The sequence below is a fragment of the Bos taurus genome, chromosome 3, assembly GCF_002263795.3.
Source record: "Bos taurus isolate L1 Dominette 01449 registration number 42190680 breed Hereford chromosome 3, ARS-UCD2.0, whole genome shotgun sequence".
NCBI classification, from domain to species: Eukaryota; Metazoa; Chordata; class Mammalia; order Artiodactyla; family Bovidae; genus Bos; species Bos taurus.
This window is the reverse complement of record NC_037330.1, coordinates 11,349,869-11,370,229: the sequence shown is the minus strand read 5'-3', so window position 1 is coordinate 11,370,229 and position 20,361 is coordinate 11,349,869. Positions and strand designations below refer to the sequence as shown.

At 36.4% G+C, this 20,361-nt stretch overlaps 1 protein-coding gene and 1 pseudogene across 1 annotated transcript; both read left to right on the top strand.

Moving 5' to 3' along the window:
* Positions 1-3,811: 3,811 nt before the first annotated feature.
* On the top strand, positions 3,812-4,786 carry OR10R2 (olfactory receptor family 10 subfamily R member 2). Its single transcript, NM_001390304.1, has one exon. The coding sequence runs from the start codon at positions 3,812-3,814 to the stop codon at positions 4,784-4,786; it is 975 nt and encodes a 324-aa protein (NP_001377233.1).
* A 14,045-nt stretch (positions 4,787-18,831) lies between these two features.
* Positions 18,832-19,796, top strand: LOC511264 (S-phase kinase associated protein 1 pseudogene; annotated as a pseudogene).
* Positions 19,797-20,361: the final 565 nt, after the last annotated feature.

Sequence of the window (20,361 nt, the reverse complement as noted above, 5' to 3'; positions counted from 1 at the left end):
AGCAGTGGAAGCAAAAATCTATAGGTTCTTGTATTGAAAGATTTTTTTCCCCCTAATTTCCCTCATTGGGTCCTACTATGAGAGAGGAAAGCCAAATATATTGAAAGTAAAGAGTATGATGGATATGTGTATATATATATATTTTTTCATTTTCAGAAACACTGATTCTCTTCAGATTTCTCTTCTGCCTCTAGAGAAAAATCAGGCCTGTAAAAAAACATCAGATATGGAAAGAAAGGGGCCTGAAAAGGTAAAAAAAAAAAATAACAACTTTGTTTTCCAAGAAAGCCATCAGCCCTTTGTGTTGTATATTCTATGTTCCTGGTTTTCCCTGTAAGGTAGAGTAAGAAATATGTTTTAACTCCCACCTTTCATGCAGGTGCACATGTACACACACACAGCCTAAAACAGAAGATTCACTCTAAAGAAAGGTCACTCATGTATTGTATACTTTCATTCATTTCTCTCATCTATACTGTTGGTATATTAAAACTGCTGGTGTTGACCATTAACTTGATTCTGTAACCTCAGAGATGGGATAAGCATAAAGTTTCAAAATCACTATCTTTGAACAGCTGATTCATTCAGTGAGGAAAGTAGCAAGCAAAATAAACAAAAACACCCCCAAACAGCAACAACAAAAAAGCAATAGTCAAAGAAAATCACACCACTAGTAGCACGCTTCCTAGGTAGTACATGATATTTTAAGCACTTTCTACATACTTCCCACATACTTATTTACACATACATTTAATTCTCACATTTGCCATTTTTCAGATGAAGAAACATCAAATTCTATTTTTGATAGATTTCAAACAGAATTATTGAAGAAAAATAAATGAATATATTCAAGGGCCTTGATACATTTTGATGAACTTCTTTCCATAAAATTAAAGCTTATTTTTAAACATATTAGCATTAACACTTTTACTAATCATATAATCCACATCACTATTGATAATTTGGTGAGCGCAAATGATCTTTCAGTTTAACTTGCACTACAAATGATGTAAAACTAATTTTTATATATTTGATACATGTTCTTTCTTTTTCATAAATCATATACTAAATCCATTTTCTACAACAGAAGTTTATTTTCTCCATCAGTTGTAATACATTTTTATTAATATTAATATTTTGAAATGATTTTTGTAATTTTTAATTTATTGTTTATTTTCTGATATTTCTGATTGTGCTTTTGTTGACAATATATGTTTTATTTTATTCAGTCAAATTTTTGGTTATTTACTGCTCTTTGGTATACTGTTTTTAGTTTTGAGCTTAGTTTTTCCATTTTTTCCATCAAAAAATGTACTTTTTTTCTAATCTTTTAATTTTTTGCATTTTTTTTTTCTTGACATAGCCACAAGAATTTTTTGAAAATTATATTAGTTGGAGACTTATACAATATTTTTTCTATTTATTAAGGAAGTAAAGGGTAAAGGAAAAGAAAATGAAGGGTGGTAGGAGCAATTCTGGTTACTTAAGAATATAGTTATCATGTTTATATATACAGACAGTGAGTCTTTTGGTATCATTGGTTTGAATCAGCTGGAGAATGTTTTCTTATTTTTCTTGAATGTCTGTATTGTGATTGTTCAGAGGGGAGAGCATGTTAAATAGCCATAATTCACAGTCTAACTCAATCCCTCTGTATTGAATGCAGTAGAACCTCTCTCCCACTCATTTATTGCAAGTATACAGTCTTCTTTTTTGTATTTTTTTAACTGTATATTTATTGTTATATTAACTGTGGTTTGGAGATAGAATTGAGCATAATAATACACTATCATGGCACATCTTAAGTTGCTAGAAATGTAAAAAAATTATGTTTAAAATTATTTAACAAATTTTTTTTGAAGATCTGTAATGTGTTTCAGAAACACTGAAACATCCCAGAGAAGGACTCATGATGAAAATTAAATGGATCCTAATGTTCCAAAGTTTTCCATTTAGTAATTAAAATAAATATACATATAAAAATTAAATCATCAATATATCAATTTCCTTTAAAACAGTCTTTTAAAAATAGCTTAATATACCATGACATACACATATTATATTTGTACAAATTAATATAGTTGTGTGGTCATCACCACAATAAGTTTTAGGACATTTTCATCATCCCAAAAGATAACCTCCTGTCTGTTTTCAGCCAAATTCCATCCTGTCCCCATCCCAAGATTACAACTAATCTTCTTTCCACTGATGTATATTTTCCCTTCCTACACATTTCATATAAATAGAATTTCCAATGTGTAGTCTTTTGTACTTGACTACTATCATTTAGCATAGTATTTTTAAAGATATTTATGCTGTGGTATGCACCACAGTTCTTCCTTTTACTACTGAATGTAATAGTCAGTTTTATGGGTATATCAGATTTTGTTTGTCCATAAATTTATTTCTTCATATATTGGGGCACAATACATTGAATAGTTTTCTCCTTTTGGCTATTATCAATAATGCCACTACTAAGAACATTCACTAAAAATATTTATGTGGATAGTATTCACGTCCCTCTGTTATATCCCTGAGAATAAAATTGCTATGTCATTAGCTAAGTTTATATTTACCATTATAAGAACTGTGAAACTCTTTTCAAAAGTGACTGCATAATATTACACTTCCATCAGCAAAATGTGAAGGTTTCAGCCTCTCTGCCTCCTTACCAGCACCTCTTAGTATCTATCATTTTCATTATAGTCATCTTAGTGCATATGAGCAGTAAGCACATTATGGTTTTAATTTGCATTTTTCTAATGGCAAGTGATGCTGAATGTATCTTTATATACCTCCTAGCCACCAATACACTTTGATGAAATGTCTACTGAAAGAGTTTGCCCATTTTTAAACTGCATCCTTCTCTTATTTTACTTGTAAGGGTTATATGTATATTCTGGATGCAAATCCCTTATCAGATACATGCTTTGTGAATGCATTTTTTCTGTATGATGTTCCCTTCATTTTCACAATGGTACCCTTTGAAGTGTATATTTCTGGACTCTCAATTTTAACCATTATCTATGTGTGTATATATATGCCAGTACCATGCTTTCTTGATTACTCTATCATTAAAGTAAACTTTGCAATCAGAAAGTATAAATCTTCTATCTTTGCCCTTAAATTTCATGATTATTTTGGTTATTCCAGTTCCTTTCCATATTTATTTTGTGATTACTTTGTCAATATTTTGAAGTCTGTAATGAATATATGGATCACTGTGCTCATAATTATCTCATAATAATGTTGAATCTTCCAATCCATGAACATGGTTGTCTTTTCATTTATTTGGATCTTTAATTTTTCTCAGCAATGTCTGATGGTTTTCTGTGTATAAATGTTGCTCCTCTTTTGTTAAATTTTATCCTAGTTGTTTTATGCCATTAAAAAGGACTCATTTTCTTTGTTTCATTTTTGTGTTTTGCATGGTGTGTTCCTAATTGTAGGAGGCAGCATAATGTCCTTTCAAAGATGTCCATGTATCAGTCCCAGAAACACGCAAATAAGTTAGGTTACATGAAAAAGGAGAATTTAGGCTGGAGATAAAATTAAGTTTGCTAATCCTGTGACCTTCAGCTAGGGAGATTAGTCTATATTATTTGGACTTGACCATGTAAACACATTGTTCTTAAAAGTGAAAGACAGAATCAGAGTCGGAAAAAGAGATATAATTTTCCTGGGTTTGAAGAAGGGAGAGGGGGATAATGAACCAGAGGCTCCTAGGAACTAGAAAAGGCAAGATGTTTCCAACATCTCAAGAAAGGAATATAAGCCTGCATACCCTAGATTTGTGTATTTATGTACCTGAATGCACTTACTTCCCTTTTGTTTTCAGGTCTTGGCAGAAAACCTCACCATGGTCACCGAGTTTCTTTTACTGGGTTTTTCAAGTCTTGGTGACATTCAGCTTGTTCTCTTTGTGGTATTCCTTTTTCTGTACTTAGCCATTCTCAGTGGCAATGTTATTATTGTTACTGTCATCCGCCTGGACAAAAGCCTCCACACACCAATGTACTTCTTCCTCAGCATTCTCTCAACATCAGAGACCTGCTATACCTTCGTCATCCTACCCAAGATGCTCATCAATCTCTTTTCTGTGGCCAGGACAATCTCCTTCCACTGTTGTGCCATCCAAATGTTCTTCTTCCTTGGTTTTGCTATGACCAATTGCTTGCTATTGGGAGTTATGGGCTATGATCGTTACGCTGCCATCTGTCACCCTCTACATTACCCTATCCTTATGAGTTGGCAGATGTGTGGAAAATTGGGAGCCCTCTGTGGGATTGGTGGGTTCTTGGCCTCACTAACAGTAGTATATTTAGTTTTCAGCCTCCCTTTCTGTAGTGCCAACAAAGTCAACCATTACTTCTGTGACATCTCACCAGTTATTCGTCTGGCTTGCACAAATACAGATGCTCATGAATTTGTCATATTCATCTGTGGTGTTCTTGTACTCGTGGTCCCATTTTTATTCATTTGTGTTTCTTATATCTGCATTCTGAGGACTATCCTGAAGATTCCCTCTGCTGAAGGCAGACGGAAGGCCTTTTCCACCTGTGCGTCTCATCTCACTGTTGTCATTATTCACTATGGTTGTGCTTCCTATATCTACTTGAGACCAACAGCAAACTATGTGTCTAACAAGGACAGATTAGTAACAGTGACATACACTATTGTCACTCCATTATTAAACCCCATGGTATACAGTCTAAGAAACAAGGATGTTCAAGTTGCTATTAGAAAAGTGTTGGGGAAGAAAGGATCCCTAAAATTATATGATTGATATATTGTTATATTTCAGATTCTGTAATAAATATAGCTTTCTGACAAAGAATGTGTTTCCATATCTTTTTAACTGAGAATTTGTTTTTTGAGAATAGTTGGCACATTTTCTTCTCTCAGCTTTTGTAACTCAATTGCAATATAGACAAGTTCAGATAAAGTTAATTATGTGACACTAATGTCTATTTTTGTTTCAGAATAAGATGCTACTTTGAGGTTTATTGAGTTTAGAATGTTACTGACAGTAAAAATAATCATATATTTGACCTGATCAGTGTTATGCTGCTGCTGCTGCTAAGTGGCGTCAGTCGTGTCCGACTCTGTGCGACCCCACAGACGGCAGCCCACCAGGCTCCCAGGTAAGAATACTGGAGTGGATTGCCATTTCCTTCTCCAATGCATGACAGTGAAAAGTGAAAGTGAAGTTGCTCAGTCGTGTCCGACTCTTTGCGACCCCATGGACTGCAGCCTACCAGGCTCCTCCGTCCATGGGATTTTCCAGGCAAGAGGACTGGAGTGGGGTGCCAGTTACGGCCATAGTGAATCAATTAATCATTCTAGTCCACATATTGCAACAGACAGTATTTTTGAAAGCAATATCCAAAAATGAAATTAGCCTCATGAATACGAGTGGGGGAAGACTTATTTACAATTTAAAGAGTTAGCAGCATATCTAAATCCATTCACAGACCCAATTAGTTGATAGTCTTTGCTCATGGCCAACCTTATCTAAATCATTTCACTCTATATTACCATTTAATCTTTCTACATTATACATTTGAATATTACAGTGTTCTTTTTTACATGTTTGAGAAATTATTTATATCTTTCTGGCACAGATTTTATGTTTTGTAATTTGAAAAATAATGACAGGATAGATTAATTGGCATTCTTGCATCTACTCATAGATATACTCATCTACTACAGAGTATGTAGACATTAGGAAATCAAATTCTATATGTCCAGAAGTTGCAGCAATTAAATAGAAAACTCCAGAAGTAGACTTTACACTTAATTCCTTGATCAACTTTCATAAAATGTGGGTGAGATTTGTGTGCAGCAGTCTGACACTAAAGTGATTTTTTAAAAGTTTTTATCTATCCTGCTTTATGGCTTTAATTTTCTGTTATCCTCTTCATGTGTGGACCTCCTGAATGATTTTAAATTTACCTCATCTTTTTCTTAGTGTTTCTAGAAGAGAGATAAATTGTTTTCTTTGGCATCAAGTGTGCCTTGCTAAGTCACTTCAGTCCTGTCTGACTCTTTGCAATCCTGTGGACTGTAGCCCTCCATGCTCCTCTGTCCATGGGATTCTCTAGGTAAGAATTCTGGAATAGGTAGCCATGCTCTCCCCTAGGGGACCTTCCCAACCCAGGGATTGAACCCATGTCTTGTCTTGCAGCTCTTGCATTGCAGGCAGATTCTTTACCATTGAGTCACCAGGGAAGCCCTGGAGACAAGTTTGCTTTTTTCTTATTCCTTACGTCAAGTCAAAAATGTGCCAAAAATTATGTCAAGTCAAAAATTGTGTTAAACAGACAAGGAAAATTTTATTCAAGATTATTTTGGTAATGGAGAAATACCAAGTCTGAATTTGGCAACTCTGCCACAACCAACAGGGATAAGGTTTTCAGTGGCTACGACGAGGTAATGGAAAGGTACTGGAGAACCTTATAGCATTTGGGTTTACTACCTGATTTTATCAAAAGGAAAAATAAACATCTCATGGCTTTATTACAGGATGCAATTTTGTGCTTGTAGCAAGGTATTCACCAATGTTGGATTCCTTTCATCCCATGCAAATTGGGATATTAAGAACAATGTCTTCCTTAATGATCATATTTCAAATGGATGCTCCCAGGTCCTTGAGAAAGACATTTCTGGGTTGTAAAACTGACTAGAATTTAAAAATATGTATATATTGGAAGGACAGAAAAATAATATACAATTGCACATTTTCTAAAGCATATACTCTAAGAAAAGGGAGATCAGGGGTCTAGGGTCAGGAAGAAACCTCCCCAAAGTTTAATCAAGTTGAAGGCAAAATTAGGCCTGTCCTGGTCACCTATGCTCTGGGCCCCTCTCTTGTAACACATACTGCTCTATGTACATTTCCCTGTGGCAACAGAGGGTCAACAGAAATTCTGATACTTTGGCTATTGCCAGAAAGTAACTATCCTTTGTCTTTGACCTAGAGTCCTCATCATCTGTGGAGTTGTAGAAGACTATCTTCTTAGCTTGCAATGAGTGCAAAATCTCATATTCTTACAGTTCTTCACACCACATCTAATGAATTTAAGTAAACAAAACGATAATATTTGGAAGGTTTGTGGACTGCTCATGTATATGAAGAAAGATTTGATGACCAGAGTTTTTGAAGGAACTAGAACAACTGCAAAACTTTTCTTCATAGGATCTTGTAAATCATCTCTTTAGGGAACTGTCATTCAATGATTTTCTGTCCTCTCTGTTTACCCATGTTTTTAGTACTGGGTTAGAGAAAATGGTTTGCCTGAGTCAGGGAATAAGCTCAAACTTGTGGTCAAAAGGATAACTTCCTGTAATTCATTTACCCAGTTGGTTTACATAGAGTCAAACAAAGTTCCCTAGAAGTGGGATGCTATACAAATGAAATTAATAGATCTCCATTAAATGTGACTGCAAAAATAGTGTATATATGTATATATATGTAATACAACATTGTGAGTAAACTATATACTCCAATACAAATCAATTAAAAATAAAGTAGCAAAACAAAAAAAAAATATGCTTGACTTTCAAGCATGTACACATTTATTTGCGTATAAGGAGACATCTTTTTCTTTCTATAATTCCAAAACTATCCATTTTTAATAAAATAAATTAATATGTCCTGAACACTTACTAAGTGTTAGACACTATTTTAGTTACAGGATACATTAGTAAGAAAAAATAAAGAACCTTGCCTTCGTGGAGTTTATAGTCTATTGCAGAGAAATGAAGCATAAACAATAAGCAGGATATATTAGTAAATTATATGTTAGAAGATCATGTGTTCCATGGGGGGTGGGGGGTGGGGGGTGTGGAGTAAGGCAAGGGAGCAAAGGTATTGGTGGTGATGATTTTAACAGGGTGTACAAGATCTCATTAAGAAGGGGCCATTCTAGCAAATACTTGAAAGAAGTGAAGAAGAACATTATGACTGCATAAATTGTCCCCCTTTTTGTCACCTTTCATCAGCTAAAATTTAGTATCCATCCATGAACAAAAGTACCTCTCAGAGAGTTGGGGGATCCAGGGAGTTTTTCCCACCTGTGCACTGGATAACAGGTAGATAAACCTTATTATGGGTTATGGAACTGGCAGGTGTCTGTGGATTGGTTTTGGCCCCTCTTTGTTGCAGTTGAGGAGCACCTGCAAAGCACTGACGTGGGCATATAGCCAAGGATAAAAGAGCCTTTGTAGAAGTCCTGGTTTACAGAGGGAAGATGCCAGCACTCTGTTGAAGCAAAAAAGCAAAAATCAAAAAACCCACAAAATACTTGCATTGAATATGGAAGAAGACGTTTTTCAGTGCCACCCCTCCTCTAGGTGTCACAGCTTGGCACTGAACTAGCTGGCAACAACTCTCCTGAGCAAAATGGGAGTGAAATGACTGAGGGCCCATGTTCCCCAGCTGTGTGGGATGCTGCTGGAGGAAAGCTTTTCTCTCCTAAAGCACCCAGGGTACAGGAAAGACTTTCATGACTACATGGGGAGAGGGGATCAGGAAAGGCAGATACAAATATGAGAGCACGTTTAAGGGATCTGGTATCTGTTGACTGTATTCAAGACTCTAGCAGCAAGTCCACATACAAGCTTTTGGAAAACCTCACTTGAAGATCTCCCCTAACTGGCCCATAGTTACCCCAAATACCCAAGTACCAAGCCCAAATCTCCCCTGACTTTTCAGCCAGCTCCTTTTGAAAGATCCTGAAATGGCTGTGAGAGTGAGCTATGGTATTTAAAGAAGGCAAGCAGAAAACAGAGTCTATGGGCAAGGGACAAAGCACAAAGTTGGGCTACAGCACCACCTTCAGGAAAATAAGAGATTTCCAATATCTGATTGGATGTGCTAAAAGATTAAAAGAAGACATGCAAAATTAAGAATTCTGCTACTTAAAAAACAATGGATGATACAAATTACAATATTGGATGAACCTTGAAAACACACTGAGTGAAAGAAGCCAGTCATGTATGACCACATCATATATGATTCCATTAATATAACATGTCCAGAATAGGCAAGCTTATAGAAATAGAAAGTAGGTTAGTAATTGCCTAGGGATGAGAGTTGGGTGGGAATATGGGGTCTTGTAGGCTAAAGGTGTGGATTAATTTCTTAGGCTAATAAAATGTTCTAAAACTGATTGTAATGATGGGTGTATAACTATGTGAACATACTAAAAGCCATTGAATTGGACTCTTAAATGATTGACTTCTATGGTACATGGATTATATCTCAACAAAGCTTTTAAAAGAAGAATTCTGCTACATGAGGGAGCATGGAGCAGATGTTCCCATGCAAGGTCAGGAAATTCCAGTGTATAAGTAGGACCAACAAATGTACCTTCCACCTGAAGACAGTTAGTAAGGAATGCGGAGGTTATAACTCCTTCAAGTGCCAAAGTAGCTATGTACAATTTCAAGATACGCAAAAAGTCAAGGAAACATGACTTGATCAAATGATCACAATAATCCTCTAATAACTGAGCCCAAAGGTACAGAGATATGTGAATTGTCCAATAAATAATTCAAAATAACTTTTTTTGAAGAAACTTAATGACTTCATACTTTGGCCACCTCATGTGAAGAGTTGACTCATTGGAAAAGACTCTGATGCTGGGAGGGATTGGGGGCAGGAGAAAAAGGGGACAACAGAGGATGAGATGGCTGGATGGCATCACCAACTCGATGGACGTGGGTTTGGATGAATTCCGGGAGTTGGTGATGGGCAGGGAGGCCTGGCGTGCTGCAATTCATGGGGTTGCAAAGAGTCGGACACGACTGAGCGACTGAACTGAACTGAACTGAACTGAAATCACTTCATTGGAAATAGGGGAACAGTGGAAACAATGTCACACTTTATTTTGGGGGGCTCCAAAATCACTGCAGATGGTGACTGCAGCCATGAAATTAAAAGACACTTACTCCTTGGAAGGAAAGTTATGACCAACCTAGATAGCATATTCAAAAGCAGAGACATTACTTAGCCAATAAAGGACCATCTAGTCAAGGCTATGGTTTTCCCAGTAATTTCCCACCTGCAATTCATGGGGTCACAAAGAATTGGACATGACTGAGCAACTGAACTGAATTGAACTGAATGACCAGACAATTCAACAAAATCAACAGAGCAATGCAGAAATGAAATAAATTTAAAGGAGATACATGTTGTAATAAAACAGAATCATTCAGAAATTCTGGTGCTTAGGAATTTAGTGAATGAAATTTAAAATGCAATAAAGGACATCAGTAGCAGAGCTGATCAAAAAGAAGATGGACTCAGTGAGTAAGAGAATAGGAATTTTGAAATAAGTCAATCAGAGAACAAAAAAAGTATGAAAACAGCAAAGAAAGACTACATGATCTAATGGACATCAAGAGAACAAATATCAGAATCACTGGATTTCCAGAAAGAGAATATGAGGAAGAGGACAAAAGGTTTATTTAAATAAATGATAGTTGAGATCTTCTCAAGTCTTATGTGAGATTTAGACACCCAAGTTCATGAAGCTACATCCCCTCATTATTTCAATTCAAAATGTTGTTCTCTAAGACACATTAAATTAACTTCAAAAAATCAAAAGCACAGAGAGAATCCAAAAAGTAGCAAGAAGATAAAGATTTCAACCTACAACATAACCCTCATTAGACTATCAGCAGATTTCTCAGAAGAAACTACTGACCAGAAGAGAGCAAGATGGTATGTTCAATGTGCTGAATTTAAAAAAGAAAGAAAGAAAGAAAGAAAGACAGCCAGCCAAGAGTACTCTGTCAGGGTTATTCTTCAGAAACAAAGGTGAAATAAAGATTTTACCAAATAAACAGAAGCTAGTGGCGTTCATAAATCATCATTAGATCTGCCTTATAAAAAATGTTGAAATACTGAAAGGATTTCCTTAAGCTGAAGAAAGGCGATGCCAAAGAATGTTCAAATTACCATACAATTGTGCTCATTTCACGTGCTAGCAAGGTAATACTCAAAATCTTTCAAGCTAGGCTTCAGCAGTACATGAACTGAGGACTTCCAGATATACAATCTGGATTTAGAAAAGGCAGAGGAACCAGAGAACAAATTGCCAGCATCCATTGGATCATAGAAAAACCAAGAGAATAAAAAAAAAAAAAATCTAGTTCTGCTTCATTGATTATGCTAAAGCCTTTGTGTGAATCACAACACACTGTTGAAAATTCTTTAAGAGATGGGAATACCAGACCACCTTACCTGTCTCTTGAGAAGGTTTCTCAAGAGAGAAACAGAACCAGACATGGAACAATGGACTGGTTCTAAATTGGGAAAGGAGTATGTCAAACCTATATATTGTCACCCGGCTTATTTAACTTATATTCAGAGTGTATCATACAAAATGCTGGGCTGGATTATTCACAAACTGGAATCAAGATTGCTGAGAGAAATATCAATAATCTCAGATATGCAGATGATACCACTTTAATGACAGAAAGTGAAAGCAAAAGTGAAAGTCACTCAGTCGTGTCCGACTCTTTGTGACCCCAAGGACTATATAGTCCATGTAATTCTCTAGGCCAGAATACCAGAGTGAGTAGCCTTTCCCTTCTCCAAGGGATCTTCCCAACCTAGGGATCGAATCCAGGTGTCCTGAATTTCAGGCAGATTCTTTATCAGCTGAGCCACAGGGAAGTGAAGGGTAATTAAAGAGCCTCTTGATGAAGGTGAAAGAGAAGAGTGAAAAAGTGGACTCAAAATTCAACATTCAGAAAACAAAGATCATGGCATCTGGTCTCATCACTTAATGGCAAATAAATGTGGAAAAATTGGAAACAGTGACAGATTTTATTTTCTTGGGCTCCAAAGCCACTGCAAATGGTGACTGTAGCCATGAAATTAAAAGATACTTGCTCCTTGGAAGAAAAGCTATGACAAATCTAGACAGCATATTAAGCAGAGACATCAATCACCTTTGTACCAAAGTCTGTGAAATAAAAGCTATGATTTTTCCAGTAGTCATGTACAGATGTAAGAGTTGGACCATAAAGAAGACTGAACACCAAAGAATTGATGCTTTTGAACTGTGGTACTGGAGAAAACTCTTGAGAGTCCCTTGGACTGTAAGGTAATCAAATCAGTCAATCCTAAAGGATATCAACCCTGAATATTCATTGGAAGGACTGATGCTGAAGCTGAAGCTCCAATACTTTGGCCACCTGATGTGAAGAGCTAACTCACTGGAAAAGACCCTGATACTGGGGAAGGTTGCGGGCAAGAGAAGAAAGGGCAACAGAGGATGAGATGATTGAATGTCACCACTGACTCAATGAACGTGAGTTTGAGTAAACTTGGTGAAGGACAGGGAAGCCTGGCGTGCTGCAGTTCATGGGGTCACAAAGATCAGACATGATTTACACTGAACAAAAGCTGAAATGAAAGGGTGATAATTAGTAAAATGAAAATACATGAAAATATACAACACAATGGAAAATGTAAATATCAGATTTAGAAATTTTGAATTTTGTAATATGATGTGTTAACTATTCAACTGTTGTATAAAGGCTAAAGGAGAAGAGAATTAGAATGAGTATGACTACTATAATTTCTTAATGAATACAAAATACAAAAACATTAATTTTGAGATTAAAATTTAAAAGGCAGGGAGTAAAAGGATAGAGGTTTTATGCAAGCTTAGGTATGTTGCTATCAGTGTGAGAAAGGAAACATCACAATTTTAAAATGGATAAAAGTTTTAAATAGGCAGTCTCCAAAGAATACATGCAAATCACTAGTTACATATAGAAAAAAAAATAAAAACTCAATAGCAGTAGTGATTGAGGAAATGCAAATCAAAACCACAACATATCACTTCACATTCACTAGGATGGCAATCATACTAATAATCCTAATAATGCAGAAAATACCATGTGTTGGCTAGGAAATGGAGAAATTGGGATTCTCATATATTTCTAGAGAGGTAAATTAGTGCAGTTGCTCTGAAAAATTTACTGTTCCTCAAAAAGTTGCAGATAAAATTACCATATGATCCAGTAATTCTACTCCTATCACATACTCAAGAAAATTAAATACATATGCTTACACAATACATTGTACATGATTCTTCATAGAGGCATCATACATTTTGATAATAGTCAAAATTTGGGAACTACCTAAATGTTGCCACAAAAAGTCACAAAGCCCTGATACACACTATAACATAGATGACCTGTATGCTAATTAAAAACACTCATACAGAAAAGACAACATATTGTATAATTCCATTTGTATAACATGCTTAGAATAGGCAAATCTATAAGGACAAAAAAGTAGAGTAGAGGTTGCTGGGGGAAGAGGAGGAGACTGCTAATGTTTATGGGGTTTCTTGCCAGGCTAATGAAAATGTTCTGGAATTAATATTAGTGATGGTGGCCTAATTTTCTGAGTATACTAAAATCCATTGAATCTACATTTTAAAAGAGTAAATATTATAGATCAAATTGCCAACATCTGCTGGATCATTGAAAAAGGATGAGAGTTCCAGAAAAGCATCTACTTCTGCTTTATTGACTATGATAAAGCCTTGACTGTGTGGATCACAATAAACTGTGGAAAATTCTGGAAGAGATGGGAATACCAGAACACCTGACCTGTCTCTTGAGAAATCTGTATACAGGTCAGGAAGCATCAGTTAGAACTGGACATGGAACAACAGACTGGTTCCAAATAGGAAAAGGAGTATGTCAAGGCTATATATTGTCACCCTGCTTATTTAAGTTCTATGCAGAGTACATCATGAGAAACGCTGGACTGGAAGAAGCACAAGCTGGAATCAAGATTGCCGGGAAAAATATCAATAGCCTCAGATATGCAGATGACACCACCCTTATGGCAGAAAGTGAAGAGGAACTAAAAAGCCTCTTGATGAAAGTGAAAGAGGAGAGTGAAAAAGTTGGCTCAAAACTCAACATTCAGAAAATGAAGATCATGGAATCCATTATCCATTCCCATCACTTCATGGCAACTAGATGGGGAAACAGTGGAAACAGTGGCTGACTTTAGTTTTTGGGCTCCAAAATCACTGCAGATGGTGACTGCAGCCATGAAATTAAAAGACGCTTACTCCTTAGAAGGAAAGTTATGACCAACCTAGACAGCTTATTCAAAAGCAGAGACATTACTTTGCCAACAAAGGTCCGTCTAGTCTAGGCTATGGTTTTTCCAGTAGTCATGTATGGATGTGAGAGTTGGACTATAAAGAAAGCTGAGTGCCAAAGAATTGATGCTTTTGAACTGTGGTGTTGGAGAAGACACTTGAGGGTCCCTTGGACTGCAAGGAGATCCAACCAGTCAAGCCTAAAGGAAATCAGTCCTGAGTATTCACTGGAAGGACTGATGTTGAAGCTGAAACTCCAATACTTTGGCCACCTGATATGAAGAGCTTGACTCATTTGAAAAGACCCTGATACTGGGAAAGATTGAGGGCAGAAGGAGAAGGGGATGACAGAGGATGAGATGGTTGGATGGTATCACTGACTCAATGGACATGAGTTTGAGTAAACTCATGGTGATGAGAGATGGGAGATGGTGATGAGAGCGGGAGATGGTGATGGACAGGGAGGCCTGGTGTGCTGCAGTCCATGGGGTCACAAAGAGTTGGACATGACTGAGTGACTGATCTGAACTGAAATAGTATAGTATGTGAATTATCTCTCAGTTAAAAAACAATCTGATTCAGTCATAAATACACACTTGAAAAAGATTCATAAATATTTGTAGAATAATTTAAAGATTGATAGTAGATTATCTATCTACCTATATTTCTCTCTCTAAGTAATGTGTTTTTGTGTGTGCATGTGTATATATTCATAATCAGTTTAATTATAAAGAGTGGAAATTCAAGGAAATAAAGTTGAGGAAGAAAGGACATTTCACAATCTTTGTTACATATTGATACTTTTTTAACTCTGAGGATCATATGTTATTTAGATAGTTTGACATTTATTTTTAAATAACCAAATATATTTTAAATAAAAAAGTACTAAGGAATCACTAAGAAATTAGCTGTTGGAACAGAGAGCAAAGTGTATTGTTTTTCACTGCATCTAAAAAATAAAAATTAGTTTAATAGAAATGGGGGGGGACATTTTTTTAATAAGAAACTTTTTATTGAAATATATTTAATATACAAACCTCATAGTCTCTTTTTAATTTTTTTTTTAATTTATTTGCTTTGAATTTGAAGACAATTGCTTTAGAGTATTGTGTTGGTTTCTGCCATACATCAACATGAGTCAGCCATAGGTGTATGTATGTCCCTTCCATTCTGAACCTCCCTCCCACCCCAACCAATGCCTCTATATTGTTGCAGAGCACTGGATATGAGCTTCCTGAATCATACAGCAAATTTCCACTAGCTATCTAATTCTGCATATGGTAATGTGCATGTTTTATTACTGCTCTCTCAATTCATCCCACCTACTCCTGGGACATTTCAAAATGAAGAATCATGTTATGGGTTGGATTGTGTCCCTCTGAAATTCACATGGTGAAGTCATAACCAGTGGTACCTCAGAATATGACTGTTTGGGGAAAACAAGGTTTTAAAGCAGGCAATGAAGCTAAAATTAGGTCATTAGAGTGGACCACAATCCAGTATGACTGGCACCTCTGTAAGAAGAGGAAGTTTGAATACAGAATTACAGAGGAAAGATGAATGAAGCCACAGGGAGAAGATAGCTAAACACAAGTCAAGGAGAGAGGCCACAGAATAAACCAAACTGATGATATTTTGAATTGGATTTCTAGCTTTCAGACTGTGAAAAAATAAATTCTGTTATTTAACTAGCCAGGTCTATGATACTTTGTTACAGCAGCCTTAGCTAACTAATACAGAACATGTGGCATAAGTATATTTTGCATATTTAGAAACATAGATGGAGGAGCAGGTATGAAGAGAGAGGAATTTGAGGACAATTCATGGAGGATCTTAAGGCCAGCACAAAATGTCTACTTTTGTTGGTTGTAAATTGTGAACTTTTTATTTATTTTTTATTTTTAAACTTTACATAATTGTATTAGTTTTGCCAAATATCAAAGTGAATCCGCCACAGGTATAGAACTTTTGAAGCTTTGAGGAAGAGAGGAATTTGATCTGAAATTTTCTTAGGTTGAGATCCATGAGCATCATCAATTTAGAAGTGAAGAGACCAATAGGAACAGAGATTTTGGGAGCAGTTTAGTGACCTAGGAAGATCAATTACTGCCAGATAATTATGACACAACTGTTTATCTTTCTACTTTACTCAATACTGTTCAAAATAATCTCATCTTTATCTACTTTAAATGAAGATGTAGATCAATAGAGAAGAAGACACCCATATCCTTATTTTACAATGAATAGTCCATGGCCCAAACTAAGAAAGTAATGTACTTAGTAATTTTCTAGGTCAAAGAGGTCATACATTAAATATGTTCTCTTTCCTTGCAAATTTTCACTTTGTATGACCTCAAACAGTGTGGGAAGTGAGGAGGAAGCAGTGGTGCTGGTTGATTTATGAGGTCATCCTTAGAACTGAGTTGCATGTCATTGCATGGGAAGAGGGTCATGGTGTCCAGGAGTGTGTGTGACAAGATATGGGAAATAGTTTCCATGACCGTTGGGCAATGTTAGTGTCTTAATCACAGCATGAGGCAGTGGGGACAGTGGTACTGGACATACCGCTGGAGTGAAAATTCAACTGAGCTCTGGGAAAGGGGTAAGAGTGGTTTCTTTGCCATGTATTTACCTGCAGTGTGATTTAAAAAAAATACATAATCTCCACTATATCCAGTGTTTAAAATGTGGTAGAGGGCTAAAAATTTTTACTTAGCTTATCTCAAAATTTTTAAAGTAACAATTCACACACACACTTACAGACATATATATTCCTCTATATATGTGTATTCCTGGAGAAGAGCATGGCAACCCACTCCAGTACTCTTGCCTGGACAATCCCATGGATAGAGGAGCCTGGTGGGCTACAGTCCATAGGGTCACAAAGAGTCAGACATGACTGAAGCAACTTAGCATTCATGCACCTATGTGTATAAAGGTGACTTGAGGGATTTATGATTAATATTATGCTTGAAACTTGGGAATATTTATCATATTATCAAACAATTAATATTTGAGTGGCATTGATTTGAGTTTAAAGATGAAATAAGGACAACTGGTATATCTTCAAAGTTGAGGCATCCTGTCCTTGTATACAGTATGTCTATATTTATCCAAGTTTTATTCTGTATCCCTCAAAAAGGTTTCTTTATAGCTTCATTTTAATAGGTCTCAGCTAGAAATTATGAAATGTTTCTAGATGATTTGCAAGGTAAAAGATTAAAATTCTCCAATTTGCAAATATCTTCCTTTAATATTTTCACACAGATCTATGTTGAACTTCCAAAGGAACTCATATCCCAGAACTAATCCCTTTTCTTTCATTTGCAAGCTGTTCAGGGATTTACATCTAAATTTTCCTGTGGGCACACACAGAGTTTCTGTCACATCTTCCTAATCCCCCAGATCACTCTCTGTAGAGTTCACTTCTACAAATTCCTTCTGAGCTGTTGAACCACTGATTGTTACCAATGATGTCTCTTTTGTCTCTTGCCAAGCCCAGATAGATACATTTGCTCTGTAGCTGTGTGATCAAATCCCCTGGAATGATTATGACATTATGTTTTGATACACATTTTTTTCCGTATTACTAATAAAGATTCATCAGGGAAAATGAGCAACTTTCTTGATTGGGACATAAGTTTAAAAACTGATATCATGCAAAAACTTAAATCAGGTTTCAAAAGATTTTCCATAGGGGAAAGTGCAAGATGAAATGAAATGGTCAGAAAATTATCTGAGGAAGTATAGAAGATTTTGAGGGGGGAAGGGTGGAAGAAGTATAGGAAATTACTTCACGAGCACTGAAGGAGTTTCAATTAATGCATGAAAGTTGAGGTAGTTAGTACAGAAAGGACGAGGGATATTTTGCTGGAAAATGGGGATTTTTAGAACCCTGTTTTTACCATGAGCTGGTCACCTTCTTCCTACAAATTATATGTGTTTGTGTGCTATGTTGCTTCAATTGTGTCCAACTCTGTGTGACCTTATGGACTGCAGCCTAACAGCCTCCTCTGTCCATGGGATTTCCCAGGCAAGAATGCTGGAGTGGGTTGTTGAGCCCTCCTCCAGGGGGTCTTCCTGACTCAGGGATTGAACTAGTGTCTCCTCTTACATCTCCTGAATCGTCAGGCAGGTTCTTTACCACTAGCGCCACCTGGGAAGTCCTTTTACTGACTGTATTTCTGGTCACTTGTCTCAATGCCCTGTTGTGCCACAGTCACATCTTAATTACAAGGATGGTAGGAAGAGGATGGCTCTACACATATAAAAATGTACATGTGTGCTTTCCTAAGGAATTATCTTCTCAAATGAGGGTTGTCTGGGAGAAATTAACTAAGCTAGTTCAAGTAGAATTAATCTTGTATTTGACAATGACTGGTTTTCTCAAAATGTGTGAGACTATTAGTGGCTCATTAAATTCATCAGGAAAGGCAAAAGGCAGTCAGGAATTTAGAAAAAAAATAATACATTGAAATTTGCTCTCTGAATATTTCTACCCAATCAACCTATCAATTCTCAATCTTTGTGAAAGCTAAGTTTGTTTTATTTTTTAAAAACTTTTTATTTTGTAAAACAAAACAACAATGTTGTGGTAGTTTCAGGTGGACAGTAAAGGGATTCAACCATCCATATACATGTATCCATTCTCCCCCCAAATACCTTCCCATTTAAGTTTGTTTTAGGCTGTAGTGGCCTTGTTCTCCGCTTTTCAGTGTTGCTGTTTGACGACGTTGCCCTGCTCACTTCAGCCTCCGGCCCGCCATCTCCTTGAGACCTACCACCATGCCTTCAATTAAGTTGCAGAGCTCTGATGGAGAGATATTCGAAGTTGATGTTGAAATTGCAAAACAATCTGTGACCATCAAGACTATGTTGGAAGATTTGGGAATGGATGATGAAGGAGATGATGATCCAGTCCCCTTGCCAAATGTTAATGCAGCAATATTGAAAAAGGTCATTCAGTGGTGCACTCACCACAAGGATGATCCTCCTCCTCCTGAGGATGATGAGAACAAAGAAAAACGAACAGATGATATACCTGTTTGGGATCAAGAATTCCTGAAAGTTGACCAAGGGACACTCTTTGAACTTATATTGGCAGCAAACTATTTAGACATCAAAGGTTTGCTTGATGTTACCTGCAAGACTGTTGCTAATATGATCAAGGGCAAAACTCCTGAGGAGATTCAAAAGACATTCAATATCAAAAATGATTTTACTGAAGAAGAGGAAGCCCAGGTACGCAAAGAGAACCAGTGGTGTGAGGAGAAGTGAAATTTCGTGTCTAACGCTGTAACACTGTAAGGATTATTCCAAATACTAGTTGCACTGCTTTGTTTATAATTGTTAATATTAGAAAAAGAGTCAACAAATGCAGCAGCAAGTCAATTGTATCAGCAGAATGTTGTCCTCATTGCATGTGTAGTTTCAGTACAGTTCCCAAACTTAAGGCCCAGTTTCTTCTAGTGTGATTGAAAGTTTCTTTTCTTTGCTCTGAATAAAATTGAACTGTGGGTTCCCCATAGAAAGTGGCATTTTGGGCTTTCCCTTTTTGTAAAGCAATTTCTGCCTAGTTTATTGTCCAGTTAATTTTAGTTCAGTGACTTTTAAAGTTGGCGTTGTAAATAAAGCAACTTGCAAAAAACCTTCTGAAATAAAAAAAAAAAAAAGTTTGTTTTATATCACTGATTAGGGAAACAAAAATCTGTGTGTCTTTCACTGATTTATATGGAGTATACATACACATACATACACATATACACAGGAGAATCATTGTGTTTGCTAGGCACAAACTTATTTATCATTCTCAATGTAAATCTCTATGTGGTGTTATTTAACTGCTCTCAACTGTAATTCACTCCTCTATGTATAACTTAGGTTGATATCTTTAAAATTACATTTTATTGAATCATAATTGATTCATCTGTTCAATGGTAAAAGGTGTTTTATAAAATCAGTTCCAACATGCAGGCCAGCCTGATAAGCTACAAATCCAATTTACATGCAACTATATGATATCATGTGGCTTCCTAGGTGGTGTTAGTTGTAAAGAGCCCACTTGCTGACGCAGGAGGCCTAGGAGACGTAGATTTGATCCCTGGATCTGGAGGATCTTCTGGAGGAGGGCATGGCAATCCACTCTAATATTCTTGCCTGGAGAGTTCATGGACAGAGGAGTCTGGTGGGCTGCAGTCCATGGGGTTGCAGATAG